Source organism: Rhynchophorus ferrugineus, unplaced genomic scaffold (genome assembly GCF_030347505.1).
Source record: "Rhynchophorus ferrugineus isolate W39M unplaced genomic scaffold, kcgeb_rfMv2 rfM10, whole genome shotgun sequence".
Taxonomy (NCBI): domain Eukaryota; kingdom Metazoa; phylum Arthropoda; class Insecta; order Coleoptera; family Curculionidae; genus Rhynchophorus; species Rhynchophorus ferrugineus.
In genome coordinates this window covers 4,423,034-4,440,480 of record NW_027472589.1, presented here as the reverse complement: position 1 = coordinate 4,440,480, position 17,447 = coordinate 4,423,034, and the positions used below count along the sequence as shown (strand labels likewise).

The 17,447-nt window shown below is 35.2% G+C and overlaps 1 protein-coding gene across 7 annotated transcripts in view; it reads left to right on the top strand.

Annotated features, from left to right (window-relative positions):
* zfh2 (Zn finger homeodomain 2) overlaps positions 1-17,132 on the top strand; it is a 370,513-nt gene extending 353,381 nt beyond the window's left edge. For 6 of the 7 annotated variants that reach the window (XM_076415461.1, XM_076415462.1, XM_076415460.1 and 3 more), the window contains one exon: positions 16,367-17,132. In XM_076415461.1, coding sequence (XP_076271576.1) covers positions 16,367-16,983 — 617 coding nt within the window. In that variant the 3' untranslated portion in view covers positions 16,984-17,132. The remainder of the gene's footprint in view (positions 1-16,366) is intronic. The other variant, XM_076415464.1, reaches the window with a different exon arrangement.
* The last annotated feature ends 315 nt before the right edge of the window (positions 17,133-17,447 follow it).

The following is a 17,447-nucleotide window of genomic DNA, read 5'->3' as shown; positions in this document are numbered from 1 at the left end:
ACGGGAAAAAGTACGAATCTGGCATCGTCGCAATATGATTTCGACGTAATTATCTAGAAAAATAGAGAAAAATAAATATCCGCAATTATTTCAACATTATTCAGTTCGATTTAGGTGTGTTTAAGATTTCTTTTCTGTATATACAGTGTACAAATATGATTCCGATTTTTTAAATTAATTTTATTGGTTCTAGCTAATTTTCTGCGTCCATCTGCTCATTGTTGCTGAAGGATGCGGATGCGATAGATTTCTTAACGAACGTTTCTTAATTGACGCGAAACGTCGGACGTGTTGTTCGACGAAGTTTTACGAGGTTTACGGAAGAAAACGCAAATCTGGCAGCGTCGCTTTGTTATTTTGATTTTATTATAGAGAAAAAAATGCAAAATGGTATAACTGGCATCAGTTTACCATTAATCGGTCAATTTGGTCGTGTTTAGGACTTTATTTCTGCATATTAAGTGTACAAATATGATTCAGCCTTTTTTTGAAAATTATAATTGTATTTGATTTGGCGTCTCTTGGTATCTAACAGGTGTGACAATTAGTAGCGTTTAGTTTCTAGTATTTGTTCTGGACAAATTGTTTTCTTTAAGCATGACCACGTTAATATGTAAAACATATTTAGAATTTTAATAAGCAGATACATAACGTGAATGCAACAAAAATAGTTTCGATTCATTCAACTAAAGTGTCTTAGCCCAAACGATCTATTTTATGTAAAATAAAATCCAAAAATAATTGAAGATGAGGAATTTATAACAAACTTTGACGAAACGAAAATGTATCTTAAAGGCAATCGGAGATGAGAAACTGTTTTGAAATACTTTTAAATAATGTCTGTGTTATTGAGTGTATTGTATATATATAACAAAACAGAGAATATAACGATATACAGAAAATTAATGCAATGCCAACATAGTGGTAAAAAAACGTCCGTTTTTTCGTATGATATGATATACAGATAGTATGATACAAAGAGTGTAAGGTGCAATGAAAACTGAGACTATAAATGAGCAAATAACAAAACCAATAATACGATAACATCAAAGACAAAAATAACACAATGGCAACATTGTAACATACTTTTAAAACTTTGATCTTGATTAAAGAGAACTGATACTAGAAGTGCTTTCAGTGACTATTATTCATATCAAAAAGACAGAACAAGTAATGATCTCTATTGGTATAAATCAACGTGAAATTAATGCCCGATCTCCCACCTCGTACGGCATTTTACATGCCCCCCATCTGATCGAATACAAATTACGAACGAACGCCTGGAAAAACGGTTCTAGTTAACTACATACATGAAAATTGTAAACAAAATGGACATATTTACATAAAATAACACGAACCTCAAACAAAAGGCGTCGTTTTGCATGTGTGTGCTTAGTCAAATAGCATCTGGAGTAACATACGGTTACGGTTACATCACTCTCTGCTTAATTATAACGTTTAATATTGTTAGATTGGATGTATGTTTAGTGGAGATATTCATTTCATTGAGTTTGATGATTTTTATGAATCTTTACGTCATCTGGGGTTATTTGAAATGGGTTTAATATACAATCATCATAAGTCGTCATTAAAACTAGTTTCTAGATAACAAATATATCATATATTAATTAATTTTTGTGTATTGTTACAATTTTAGTCTCAGTGTATAGATTTCGTATTTATTCTTCAATAAATAAGTTGTTTTGACATCAAAAATTGAGATAGCTTATTGAGATTGGTATATATATATATATATATATATATATATATATATATGTACTACTATGAATAAAGAATGTCGAAGGAATATTGACATTTTTTCCATTCATTTATACAGTTTTTTTCCAAATATTGAGGGAAAACAATAACGTTTGTTGAAAAATTGAAAAAGAAGTTCCAGCAAAAAAATGTAGAGTTTGTTATTGTCCTTCAGTGGTGTTATATTTCATTCGTGTGCTCGTTCAATTTCGCCTGAGTTAATCTGTAACAAGCGGAAATATCTTGCTTTACTATCTCGAAAATAGTATGTGTACTGAATTTTTCTAATCTAACGAACTGATTTTAATTTTCGCTCTTCTGTTATATATATACAAATAAATTAGACTTCAAATTCCTTCAACAAAGTTCTATTCCTTTCATAAGTTATGAAGCATTCGTCGAAACTGCATAGTAGAAAACCGCAGCAAGGTTTCCAGGTTGTTAGTTTTTAGTTTTGAGGCAAAATTTTGCGAATTTCAGTTTATTTTTTATCTATATAGTGTTGTTCTCTTGTAGCTTCTGTTAGAGTATCTTGACTTGAACCAATGTTGCTTTCGGTACAGGGAGAAATCTTATAATTATTTTAGAACAGAACTATTTTATAGTATTTTTTACACCTTCAGATAGTTAGTTATAAAAATTATGATAATTCTTTAACTTCGTTCAATTAGGTCTTATTTCTTAACTCTTCCAGGTCTGTTGGTTTTGGGTTTGAGGCAAAATATTGTAAATCCCACTGACCATTGGATTTTATCGAGTTAGTGTTGTTCTTTTGTAGCTTCTGTTACAGAATCTTGACTTGAACCAATGTTGCTTTCGGTACAGGGAGAAATCTTATAATTATTTTAAAACAAAACTATTTTATAGTATTTTTTACACCTTCAGATAGTTAGTTATACAAATTATGATAATTCTTTAACTTCGTTCAATTAGGTCTTATTTCTTAACTCTTCCAGGTCTGTTGGTTTTGGGTTTGAGGCAAAATATTGTAAATCCCACTGACCATTGGATTTTATCGAGTTAGTGTTGTTCTTTTGTAGCTTCTGTTACAGAATCTTGACTTGAACCAATGTTGCTTTCGGTACAGGGAGAAATCTTATAATTATTTTAAAACAAAACTATTTTATAGTATTTTTTACACCTTCAGATAGTTAGTTATACAAATTATGATAATTCTTTAACTTCGTTCAATTAGGTCTTATTTCTTAACTCTTCCAGGTCTGTTGGTTTTGGGTTTGAGGCAAAATATTGCAAATCCCACTGACCATTGGATTTTATCGAATTAGTGTTGTTCTTTTGTAGCTTCTGTTACAGAATCTTGACTTGAACCAATGTTGCTTTCGGTACAGGGAGAAATCTTATAATTATTTTAAAACAGAACTATTTTATAGTATTTTTTACACCTTCAGATAGTTAGTTATAAAAATTATGATAATTCTTTAACTTCGTTCAATTAGGTCTTATTTCTTAACTCTTCCAGGTCTGTTGGTTTTGGGTTTGAGGCAAAATATTGTAAATCCCACTGACCATTGGATTTTATCGATTTAGTTTTGTTCTTTTGTAGCTTCTGTTAGATAATCTTGACTTGAACTAATGTTGCTTTCGGTACAGGGAGAAATCTTATAATTATTTTTAAACAGCACTATTTTATAGTATTTTTTACACCTTCAGATAGTTAGTTATAAAAATTATGATAATTCTTTAACTTCGTTCAACAAGGTCTTATTTCTTAACTCTTCCAGGTCTGTTGGTTTTGGTTTTGAGGCAAAGTATTGCAAATCCCACTGACCATTGGATTTTATCGAATTAGTGTTGTTCTCTTGTAGCTTCTGTTAGAGTATCTTGACTTGAACCAATGTTGCTTTCGGTACAGGGAGAAATCTTATAATTATTTTTAAACAGCACTATTTTATAGTATTTTTTACACCTTCAGATAGTTAGTTATAAAAATTATGATAATTCTTTAACTTCGTTCAACAAGGTCTTATTTCTTAACTCTTCCAGGTCTGTTGGTTTTGGTTTTGAGGCAAAGTATTGCAAATCCCACTGACCATTGGATTTTATCGATTTAGTGTTGTTCTCTTGTAGCTTCTGTTAGAGTATCTTGACTTGAACCAATGTTGCTTTCGGTACAGGGAGAAATCTTATAATTATTTCTAAACAGCACTATTTTATAGTATTTTTTACACCTTCAGATAGTTAGTTATAAAAATTATGATAATTCTTTAACTTCGTTCAACAAGGTCTTATTTCTTAACTCTTCCAGGTCTGTTGGTTTTGGTTTTGAGGCAAAGTATTGCAAATCCCACTGACCATTGGATTTTATCGATTTAGTGTTGTTCTCTTGTAGCTTCTGTTAGAGTATCTTGACTTGAACCAATGTTGCTTTCGGTACAGGGAGAAATCTTATAATTATTTTTAAACAGCACTATTTTATAGTATTTTTTACACCTTCAGATAGTTAGTTATAAAAATTATGATAATTCTTTAACTTCGTTCAACAAGGTCTTATTTCTTAACTCTTCCAGGTCTGTTGGTTTTGGTTTTGAGGCAAAGTATTGCAAATCCCACTGACCATTGGATTTTATCGATTTAGTGTTGTTCTCTTGTAGCTTCTGTTAGAGTATCTTGACTTGAACCAATGTTGCTTTCGGTACAGGGAGAAATCTTATAATTATTTTAGAACAGAACTATTTTATAGTATTTTTTACACCTTCAGATAGTTAGTTATACAAATTATGATAATTCTTTAACTTCGTTCAATTAGGTCTTATTTCTTAACTCTTCCAGGTCTGTTGGTTTTGGTTTTGAGGCAAAATATTGCAAATGCCACTGACCATTGGATTTTATCGATTTAGTGTTGTTCTTTTGTAGCTCCTGTTAGAGAATCTTGACTTGAACCAATGTTGCTTTCGGTACAGGGAGAAATCTTATAATTATTTTAAAACAGAACTATTTTATAGTATTTTTTACATCTTCAGATAGTTAGTTATAAAAATTATGATAATTCTTTAACTTCGTTCAATTAGGTCTTATTTCTTAAATCTTCCAGGTCTGTTGGTTTTGGTTTTGAGGCAAAATACTGCAAATCCCACTGACCATTGGATTTTATCGATTTAGTGTTGTTCTCTTGTGGCTTCTGTTAGAGTATCTTGACTTGAACCCATGCTGCTTCCAGTACAGCGAGAAAACCTTATAAGTATTTTAAAACAAAACTATTTTATTGTATTTTGCTACTTTTAAATAGTTAGTTATACAAATTATGATAATTCTTCAGCTCCAAACAACACTGAAACATTAATAAAGACGTGGCACGCGTCTCTCTCCTCCGTTCAGCCCTTTTAAATGGCCGTTAATTAAACAGCCGTTCATTTCGACTCTCGCAACCCTTTCGCTCATTAATTTTCCAGCGTTAACCCTTTCTCGGCAACTTGTTGACTCTGCCGCACTTAACATCATTGTTTGAATGTAAATCGGCCGAGCTATTAGCAGATTTTCGCCGAATGTTTTGACAAATTAAAGGGTTGTTGGGGGAGGGGGGCGTGAAAATTCCCCAACGCCTTCGGGGGGAGGGGTGCAGTTTCGGATGATACCGGCGACGCGTGCCGGCGATATCGTCGCCCGGGGAGCGGGAGGGGGTTCGCATCCTTTTGAAATAAATTAATTCGTACGCCCGACGTTCGAGAACGTCTAGTGGCGAGTTTCTAGTGGGGGAGGCACGGCCGGGGCACCCCCAGTTTCGCGAGGGTTGCATTTTTTATGTGCAGAAATGCTTTCCCTGCTAATCGGGGGTGGTTTGAAAAAAAATGACTCACCGAGTCGACTTAAAAAAGCCGACGTTGTTGCCAAAATTCTTCGCAATTTATATATATGTACATATTTTTTTTATAACATCTTTATTAGATACGCTTAGTACAATCTTAATTATTATTATTATTACAATTAATTTATTACTACTTTTCCTATGTGCTTGGATTAATTAACAAGCAATACGAGTGCGAGAAAATACATCAGTATGTATTCCTCAATCATAAAATTATAATTATTTATTAATTATTAACTTATAGCTATAGTTTACACTAATAATACATACTAAATGTTCACACAAGTTCGTATCGTTTTGTTCGTTTCAATCTCCTGACATCCTGTGCGCTGTCCAGCAGTTGTATTGCTTCCACGTTAGAATGATTTAGTAATCTTCTTTCGTGTTTCAAGACGAAGTCCTGCACAACTTCGCAAATCCATTTGATTTCCAGGTCATCGTGCAGTTCTTCATTGGTTACATAGCGATAGGCATTGGTAATCAATCGAAGAACCTTGTTTTCACAGCGCTGTATGACTAACTGATTTGAATTTTTAGTGCAACACCATATTTGCACCCCATAGGTCCAAATTGGCTTTATAATTGTATTATAGATCAACCTCTTTGATTTTAGATCAAGTTGAGAGTATCTTCCGACTAATCAGTATAGTTGTTTTATTTTGGTTCTAATGTGTTTTGCTTTTTGTCTAACGTGATGCTTCCAATTTAATCTACCGTCAAGATGGATTTCAAGGTATTTTGCTAATTCTGCTTGAGGAATCGGGCATCCATTGAGTGATATAATTAAGTTTTTATTATTTCGTCTTAATGCAAAATTAACGTGGACAGATTTGGAGCTATTAAGTTGAATTTTCCAATCTTTTGTCAATTTGTAGATTTTGTTGACTGCCACTTGCACTTTTTCTATTGCCCTAGGCAGAGATATATCTTTTGCCATAATAACTGTGTCATCAGCAAAGGTTCCAAGAAGTGTTTCTTTTGTTGTTGGAAAGTCAGCAGTGTAGAGCAGATACAGGAGAGGTCCTAAGACGCTACCTTGTGGAACTCCAGCCGAGATATTTTTAAATGTCGAGAACGCCATTTCGTGCGATACTCTAAATTTTCTTCCGAATAAATATGACTCCAGCAATTGACAATAGTTACGCGGTAACAGTTTGCTCATCTTACAGATTAATCCCAAATGCCAAACCCGATCAAAAGCTTGTGAGACATCCAGGAATATTGCAGGGCAGTATTTCTTTTCTTCAAACGCTCTTTCAATAGCCGCAGTTACTCTGTGCACTTGATCGATAGTTGAATGGTGATTTCGAAAACCAAACTGGAAATCTGGTATTGTTACCAAATATTTAACACGTTTATATATCAGCTTCTCAAATAGCTTTGATATTGCAGGTAGTAGCGAAATAGGCCTGTAAGATTCGACTTGTTCTGCAGGTTTGTCAGGTATATGTACATATGAATAACAGAACAAGGAATTCGTTTTAAAGGATTTAAACTTAAACAATTATTGTGAAAGATCGGTAAAATACGTTTTATTCAAAAAATTTATTTTTTTTTATTAAAAAAAAGTATTTTTAATCGACAGCGGGTACTTTTCCCCATCTCTCAGTCAATTTAGGGATTCCGTCTCGAAAGAACGATATATCTTTTGAGGCTATACTCGAATCCACCTATTATTTGGTATCTTCATAAGAAGTGAAGCGCTGCTCAATCAGATCACATCTCATACGTCGAAACAAGTAGTAATCAGAAGGAACAAAGTCCGGAGAACAGGGCGGATGGAGCAGCACTTCCCATTTTAATGTCTCCAATTATGTTTCCACCAATTTTTTAACTTGTGATCGAGAGTTCTCATGCTAAAGAATAACATTTTTGTATATTTGCTCGTATTCCGGCTGTTTTACACGCAGTGGTCATCTTAAACCCATCAATTGTACTCCAAGCGATCCCCATTAATGGTTTTATCGAGTAATGCCTTCAGACCGTCGTCCTCAAGTTTTTTTGACTGTCCAGAAGGATCTTTGTCTTTTGTGTCTATAACATCACTTTTAAAACGTCAAAACCAGTTTAAGTTGCCCTAAGCTTCACACAGCATTCGACAACCTTCTTCTCCAAACTGAAGTGAAAAAATAAAACCTTCCGCAAATAGGATTTACGAGGCTTCAACGATTTAGTACAAGATAACGCCATCTGTTATAAATACTTTAAATTTTATTTATATGCTTGATAAATACGTTAATTTCTAATTCACCTTCTTTCTTTTGGTCGTTGGATTAATGTATTTTAAAATAATCTAAGTATGCAAATTGTAATACCATTATAAAACACTAGTTTTTAGAAGTTTTTTCTGTATTTCTTACAACATATAGAGCAATAAGCATATAAAGCATACAGTAATGTAAAGGATGATGCTGATTTTGGGCCATATTTTCGCACTTATTCGACATTTCAGATTCCTATATCATTAGAACAGGTAACTTCAAAAGATACCTAGTTTGCGAAGCACATTGGGTGCTATTCGAATTGCAATAATTTGTTTTTCATACCTTCTTACCTCTTGTGTGGCAAACCTTGATGATATAAGTGTATGACTTAATACTCATTAGAAATCAACAGTTTTCATCAACATTATTTTTGCAACTCTGTAGTACACTTTGGATTGTTTTCAATGCCTGTGATAGTTCTTCGACGAAAGTTGTTCTAGCCTGTATTTCTAGCCTTTTTTTAACTCTATAAACTTTAATTTCACCATCATCTTCATCACCACTAAGGCAATTATTGTGAATTGTTAAATTGTCCTAATTTTACTCAACTAGTTAATTTTGATGTACCAACCATTATATATTCCTGATTTGATATCCATTTACTTTTTTATTTTCTTATATCATATATAAAATACGAATATAACGTTTTTCGGTATTTGGAAAAAGTTTCTCGAATTTTTAGACGTCCGAATGAAAAATTCCTTCAAATATTCAAGTCAATATTATTACGTAAGTTTTTGGTGCAGCTAATGATATAACAACTGGATAAAATAATGAAAATTCTTAACGACAAAGACCTAACAGGCGGGAGAAAAATCCCGCAATAAAAAATCCATAAAATCCTCGTATGTTAAGTTTGGCAACGCGGGAAAAATAAACGAAACCCCCTAGTCGCAGGAAAAAAAGGCACCCTCATCCCTCGCGGGTTTAAATTATCGATTAATCCGCCGGAACCCCCGACCCCCAAGGCCTCCCCACGTTCCTGGCTATCGCATTTTTTGATAAGCCCGCTATCGGCAACAGAAAAACTAATTTTCTCATCTCGCATGTACCGAATCCCGTACGGTTCCCGGGGTCGCGACGGCGCGGGACGGAGGGGTCTGCGGGGTGGTTGAACGAGGCTATCGAAGGAGACGCTTCGATTTCGACGTCTCTGCCTTATTTCCCATCAAAATTCATAAGGAAATGCCGCGTCGTTTGTGCCTATCGGTCGCCGCTTATCGGGGGAACAATATTTTCTTTTCCATATTTATCGCCGTTTCCTCGTATCTCGTTTTCCTTGGCTCGTTAACGTACTGGATTCGAACGTATTTCTCCTAAACAGTCGCTATTCATCAGCAAACATTGATATATCGGTGTAAAAATTAATACAATGAGTCCAAATTAACAAAATATCGGCTATGATGGCAACCAAATTACTAATGAATATAAAGTAAAATTCATAAGAAATATTGCAAAATATATTTGTTGTAATACTAACTATATATATTTAAATTTATCATAAATAATACCCATTCTATTACTAAATATAATTCAATATTACTAAAGATAATTAGTCAATAATACTATGTACCTATACACATAATATTAATAGGTATATTTTTAATATTATTTTTATAATATATATTTTTATGTTAATTTATTATAAAATATGCACAGATTATTGCTGAATATATTGCACTATAACTGAGCATAATTAGTTGACAATGTTGTACATTTAATGCTGCTGTATTTTTATATTAGTATATTCTACTTCTGCTGGGTATAATCGTAAGAATGCTGGATATAATCGTTTGAATTTATTATAAAAAATGCACAGCGTTATAGTTAATAATTATTAGCGTAATTAGTCAATAATTTATGGAAATACTGTTGAGTATATTTTTTATATTTCAGTACATCATTTAAACTATTTGCCAAACATTCTCATAATATTGCCGAATATATTTTGTTATTAGGTGGTATACTAGAACAGCATAGTTATATATATATAAAATTCTGCTGAATATATTTGTACTACTCGTAGTGTATTGAATATAATATATAAGTGTTGCTGAATATACTTTATTATAACTGAGCATAATCATTCAGTAATATTTATTAAAATGATTTAAATATTTTGTCATAATGACACGAAAACTTGTAAAATATGTTTTAATATGGGAAGAACATACAGTCAGTATTGCTTAGTATATTTCTAGTACTGCTGATAATTATATAAAAAGCTCGTTGAATGTAAATATAATATTGCTGAGTATAATTGTTGTTTGTTGTGGTGGACATAGTTGTTTAAATTTCTCATAAAATTGCATGCAATCTCACTAAAAAAATTTTACGTAATTTTTTAACATAATTTTTAATTTTTTTGCTTTTTTAAATTACATTTCTTAACCAAAGTGGAAAGGTGAATAAACTACATAATCGAGAAATTGATTAATTAAAAGGAAAACCCTTAAAAATATTTATGTTGCTTCCGGGAAATTAATTTATCGTCGAGTTTTATCTATTTTCTCCTCGCGAGGGGGAGATTTTTTAATTTACACCACCAATAAATATAATTAAAACGCAGCGAAGGAAGAAAAAGTGTTACCGGCGATTTTTACAACCTCCTTCCTTTGTGTCGTTAGGGAAATCGGCGTTTTTCCTCGAAGCAATTTTCACGGTTTTTGATTTTTATTTCGCCTGGTACAAAATTAGGACTGCCCTCTTTACCCCTCGGTAACAGTGTCGATTTTTCCACAAGTCGGTTCTGTATAATACAATGGCTGAAAACTCACAGTTTGAACTTTTAATTTAACTATTTCAACAGTTTTATACAACTTTTACCAAAAACCGTTTGAAAATTTCCTCTTTCTAGCTTTCTGTTTCATAATGATTGAGTTTTTCTCTGAAGAAATATAATTTTGTCTTAAAATATGCCTTTGTCCAAAACATTAATGTTTACCTTGCTACATATACTTTAGAATCACTGGAAGCTTCAATTCCTAATGTAACTCTTGTTTTGTGCGTCTTTATCCTGCTTTTTTTTGTTGTTTCCACCATTCATTTATTCTTTCTGATAATGCTGTATAATATTAGCTGTTGTTAATCACTCATTATCAGCGTACAGATAAATAATATTGGATATACGTTTGTGCTTGATGAAACCTTTTCTGTGAAAAAGAATTGTAGAATATTTCGGGTGATATCGGTTCGTAATTTACAAGAACTAACGACCATTGAACCACATTAAATAACAACCGAATTACCGAGTTCCCCGTTCGACATACGAGTTTCTCTGGCCGTTACAGCAAATCAAACGCCAAGGAAAATCCATAAATAAGACGCTCTCCCCGCCGCTCCCTCATCCCCACGAGTCGTTTTTAATTTTCAATAAAGCCCGCATCTTGCAACGAAATATATTTGATAATTCTGCCCTCATCGGAGGGGGGCGCGCGTTTCCCCCGTCCTTCCTCGCGGCGGGGAAGGAAAAAACCTTGCAGCGCGCTACGTCGGAAGGGAAAAATCCATATCTCAAACCACCAACGCCGACGCCGCCCCCTCGCGCCGCTCTTCCTCCTCCGCGTTATATTTTTTCGGACGCAAAAAGTAAATTTTAAGAATCCCTCGCCCTTTCCCTACGTATAGCGGCCCTGCTGAATGTTCGGCTGGTTTTTAATAGATCTGGTCGGGAGGGGAGATTTTTTTCTACCAATTTAATTGGGGATTATATCGAAAGTTTTGAATAAATATGTTAAGTTATTAGTCTTGGTATTTTTAATCCCATTGTTATTACGAAGTTTTATAAGTTCTTCCAAGCTTTTGTGTTGTCCTTTCCAACACCCATATTTAAGTAATGCGAAATGGCGATCCGGGAATATTGCATCCCAATATTCCCTCGTTCCAAAAAAAAAAAAAAAATGATACAAGACTCAACTAATCAGGAACACCCGGCAATGGAGAAGCGATTCCGCATTATCGGGAAGATCGATCTGTATAAATCGGCCTGTTGGGAAACAATGGCCGCCTCCACCCCAGGTTTTTTAGTTATTGGGGGCAGCATCGGCATAGAGAGCGGAGAAAAAAAACTCATTATATACGGTAATAAAGGGCCCCGCTAACAATACACTCCCCCTCCTGTCTTAAATCAAACCGCTCATTCCGGAATTTATTACGTTGTGCAGAAGACGGCGTAAAAAAATCGGGATTTTTTCTCGGTAGGAAAATTTATCGATAATAAGGGCGCAATAAAAACGAGAAAAAGCGCTCGGGTGGGGAATATTTCAAATGGCCGACGGCTTTTGTTGTTAGAATAGCATCGGCCGATTTATTTGTTATCATTAGTATCCAACCGATGCTCGCGTTTTTTAATTTTCGCGTTAATGTCGAGTGTGAGGGTTGTCTTTTATATTTCGGAATTGTACTGAACTAGGATGTGTCTTGTTCATATTTTCAGTTCTGGCAATGCTAAATGTTAGTAGGCGATTTTTGCGTCATTATATTGAACGTCAGTGTTGTCTTTTATATTTCGGGATTGTACTGAATTATGAGTTTTACTTATGTTCTGACAAAACTAAGCATTGTCGGGCGTTTTTGTCGTTAATGGTGAAGGTGAGGGTTGCCTTTTTTATTTCGGGATTGTACCGACCTACGAGGGATTCTATTTATACTTTAAATTCTAGCAACACTAAGCGTTTTCAGTAGGCAATTTTCGCTTTAAAATTGAATGTGATGGTTGTTTTTTATATTTCGGGATTGTACTGAACCATTAGTTATTCTATTTATATTTTGAATTCAGACAACTCTACATACTGTCAGTCGATTTTCGCGTTAATATTGAATATGATGGTTGTTTTTTATATTTCGGGATTGTACTAAACCATTAGTTATTCTATTTATATTTTGAATTCTGACAACTCTACATACTGTCAGTCGATTTTCGCGTTAATATTGAATATGATGGTTGTTTTTTATATTTCGGGATTGTACTGAACCATTAGTTATTCTATTTATATTTTGAATTCTGACAACTCTACATACTGTCAGTCGATTTTCGCATTAATATTGAATATGAGGGTTGCCTTTTATATTTAGGGATTGTACTGACCTACGAGGGATTCTATTTATACTTTAAATTCTAGCAACACTAAGTGTTTTCAGTAGGCAATTTTCGCTTTAAAATTGAATGTGATGGTTGTTTTTTATATTTCGGGATTGTACTGAACCATTAGTTATTCTATTTATATTTTCTATTATTTATAAATTCTTGCAACTCTACATACTGTCGGTCGATTTTCGCGCTAATATTGAATATGAGGGTTGTCTTTTATATTTCGGGATTGTACTGACCTACGAGGGATTCTATTTATATTTTGAATTCTGGCACCACTAACGGCTATTAGTCGATTTTCGAGATAATGTTGTATGTGAAGATTGTCTTTTATATTTCAGGATTGTCTGAACTACGATTCATGTTCCAAGTCTTTCCAGGTGCCGTCTAAGGCATCTGACGGAGAATTCAGCATTTTTTCACCTAAATTAATTCGGGGGTAGTCCCGTTCGCCGATAAAACACCTGAAAGTCGTCGGAATGCAAATTGGAAAAAAGCGAAACCCGAGGCCGTCAAAATTAATGCGTTGTTATTAAGGAAAGTAATCTTTCCCGGTAATTAGATCTGACACGAGCACCGAACCGAATTAAATTACGTCGGGGGGCCGTTTGATTTTTAATTTTCGCGAGGAAACTTCGTGAAAACCCGTCTCGGACGGCTAATGGGCGATTTTAATCAGCTTTGACGCTACGGACTCGTCCCGTTTTCTTTTATAACGGAGACGTTTGTAGGAATGCCGACGAAGGGAGCGATTACCGTTTGATTTGGTATAAGAATGCGATCGGGAATTCGAAATAAAGACAATTTGAATCAATTTCATTCACTTATAACTGAAGGAGATTTATTCAAAAGTCGTATCGGTGAGATATTTTTGTTAAATAGTTTTAATTTACGTAGCAAAGAAAAAATCGAACAGATGTTGAAATGAGCAACTGTCAAGAACATTGACTCTACCACATACTGTGAAGTTTTGTATGAGTGTTTACGTGGAATAGGGAGTGTTTTATGTTAAGAATAAAGCAACTTAGCCTTTATCTTAGTTCGTTATCTGAACTTATCGAATATTTATGATGATTCTGACCAGAAAGCAGAATATTAATCATATAGAATATATAATAATTAAGAAAGCAGTCAGTGTTTATCAGTCATATATATTTGCTTCGTTAAAATGGTTTTGATTGTTACATGGCTATTTACCATCACTTCTCTCTCTTCTTCTGCTAACATAGGAGGAATTTAAATCAGTTTTATGATTCCTGTTGATTATACATATTTAGGTTGTAGTTTTTCAGTAATCTTGTATGGCCCAATTTTCAATACATCTGGTTCCTTCCTATTTCTTTTATGTTTGTTTTTTTACATACAGCATGTCTCCTGGTTTTATTTCGAATGTACCAAATAGTAATTTTCAATCCAATTATTATGTTTTGTTCTGTATTAGTATTATTTAAATATTATTGAACTTTCGTTATATAAGTGTTATTCTTAGAAGACAAACTAATTTCCCTTTGTCACTAACAGTGGTTTTGTAATCAAATACCATACCCTCCAGGCAGTAAAGTGAATTATTGGCCTGATACAAAAGTCATTGAAACATAACTTTTGATAACAATTTACTAATAGATATCACGTATACTCGGTCTTAGGCCTGAACAACCAAAAACTGTTTCAGCAAATGAGCATCCCTTTTTTTAAATAAGTTCTACTTTTCGAAATATTTAATAAAATCATTGTTCTACTATTTTTGACCATTAATAGACATTTATCGAATTAAAATAATAAATCAGAAACGAACAGAGATTGAACTAAGTCTTTTATACTGCTTGAAATCTGTGTCACGCATTGGGCTCCATCAGTAATCGCTCATTGTACCTTCGTCCCAAAAGCCTTGGAGTTTCGATATATCTTGGTGTAGTTGCTCTCTTTGGTCGTCGCTCGTGTCGGTCAAGTTTTGACGGAAATAATCAAGATTTGAATGTGGAAAATGTATTTTGAATATGTGTCTTCAATAATATGAATTTGGTTGAAACCAGTTGCTTGCTTTTTCAGGAAAGTTAAGTTAAGAAAGTTAAAGATAAGCAATGCTACCAAGAAGGGCAATAGATATCGAGAGTGCTGGGTTAGGTGAACATAATATATATACATATATATATATATATATTTATATATATATATATATATATATATATATATATATATATATATATATATATATATATATATATATATATGATTTTATTAGTGTTATCTTAACACTTTAACATCATTAAAAATCGATACAATGCGCGAGTAATAGCAAGATTGGAACGTCGCACAAATCCAGCATAATTATGGTCCAATCTTAGCGTAGATGTTGATACAAATTTATACACGTCCATGAGGCACCGGTCCAGCCCAGCGTCCATCCGACCAGCTGCGCGCTGCACCGCCGGCCACGTCTCCGGGTCGACGACGACTCGACCAGGCCGGCCCGATAAAATGTCGATGTTAATGTATCGACAAGTGTGTAATCTTTTAATGATTGTTGTTTATTTATTCGATTTTATTTCGATGGTCTCGGGACGGGTTTTAATACGTTTTAATGTAGATCCGTGTCGGACTTTATGGCCTTTAAAATGGCCACAGATAAGGCCCCGTTTATTTGGTTTCGGTTTTTCGATGGGACCGGCCCGATGTCATATATATATTTATATAAGTGCGGTCTCGATGATGACAAATTGTTGATTGACCACCCAACTGACTGGTCTCGAGCCGTATCACCCAACGTATCACACAACAGTTCTCTGTGTTATCTTGGGAGCACCATCATTAATATCGGAACAATTAATAAGAGGTAGATTCGATCTGAAAAAATCATCACTAGGCATCATTAAAGTTAATATGTCTTCCTGGGCTGATGTAGATTAGGATTTCAGATCTATAAAGTTCTTTAGTGGACCCTATTCAAAGTTCTTTTCGACCTGTTGAATTCATGTTAAAATATCTTCAAAATTATTACAAAATAATAGTCCAATTTTGTAATAGAGTATAGTAAATATAAAACATTCAATGTAGACGCAGGAAAGAAGAAAATTATTGCTTTCTGATTTAATTTTGTGGTCAAGGCGACAGGACAGTCCTTCTACTGTTGCGATAGTTAAAATAAGTTCTCTGGTTTCATAATTTTCTGCATAATTATGATGTATAGTCTCAGAAAATCACTCAGTTTGTTCAATTATCGTCGGTATACATCTGCAGTAATATGATCTTTGAGCCTTTCCTATTTGTACGACAATATTATGCGATTAAATATATAGCTAAATATTATAGTTATATATAGTTATACTTAGATATATAGTTAAATATATAGCCGTATAGAAAATTCGTACTAAAGCATGTGCAGACTGATGATTAGGTTTGAATGACCGATAACGTTCGTTTTATTTGTTCTAGGAGCCGGAGGACTGCTTCTAGACACCGGCAGCGGCCCGTCGTTCCTTCCCCTGCCGCCGCAGGTCCTCGAGCAGGTCGCCCAGAACAACGCCGAACCGGGAGTCACCACCCTGAAACTGCCCGATCAAACCTATCACCGTCCGTCCGACCTGCCCGTGCGAGACGTCGACCTAGAGCTGTGCTTCGTGTGCAAAAAGTGTCGCATGGCCTACCCGGGCGAGTCACCGCTACTCGCCCACCAACGGCAGTGCTACGGCCCCAACCAGGAGGACAGGGGCGCGTTCCGCATCGTCCAGGTCGGGTTCGAATGCCGCCAGTGCCACGGCGCCGACAAGTTCAAGAACCTGCTGGAGCTGAAGGCCCACTTCGAGTCGGAGGGCCACCAGCAGCGCGAAGCCGCCCCTCCCCAGAGCGAGAGCCCGCTCACGCACGAGATGGAGGACGTCGTCAAGCAGATCACCCTGCTGGCGGCGCGGGCGGCGCAGGAGAACCCCGCGGCCGCCCACCAGCAGGTCCTGGACACCAACTCGAACAGTTTCTGTCAGCCGGCCGAACCTAAGCGTAGGTTCCTGAGTCCCGGCGACGTAGCCCAGGCACTGACCACCACCAGCCACTGAGGGGGTCGCCCGCGGATTATATTAATCCGGTTCCGCGACTCCGGGACCCGGTGGCGGTCGAGAGAACACCCACGAAAATTGAACAAAAACTAGCAACGTAGTGTATCATATTTAATTGTTGTATGTACCATAGAGAGAAAAAAGTAGGGTTATGTTTCCTATACTGCAACTGATAGTTACTAAGAAACGCGAGGGCGCCCGACCGGACCCGATCGCAACCCGATCCGGATATCGGGCGCGCCTCCGCCCCAAGCCAGTTCCTGACGAATTCCCTTTTCGGTTCGTTTCGATTGATTTCGTTCTTGATTTCGGCGGAAACAAAGATGTCACAGAACTAATCCGTACGTGTGCATGTGTGTCAGTGTGTCTGCGCCAGTACGACTGCGTGTAAATAAGTGAGACGATAGAAGATAGAACAAGAAGAAGAAGAAGAAGTAGAAGCAGCAAACTAACCGCGATATATG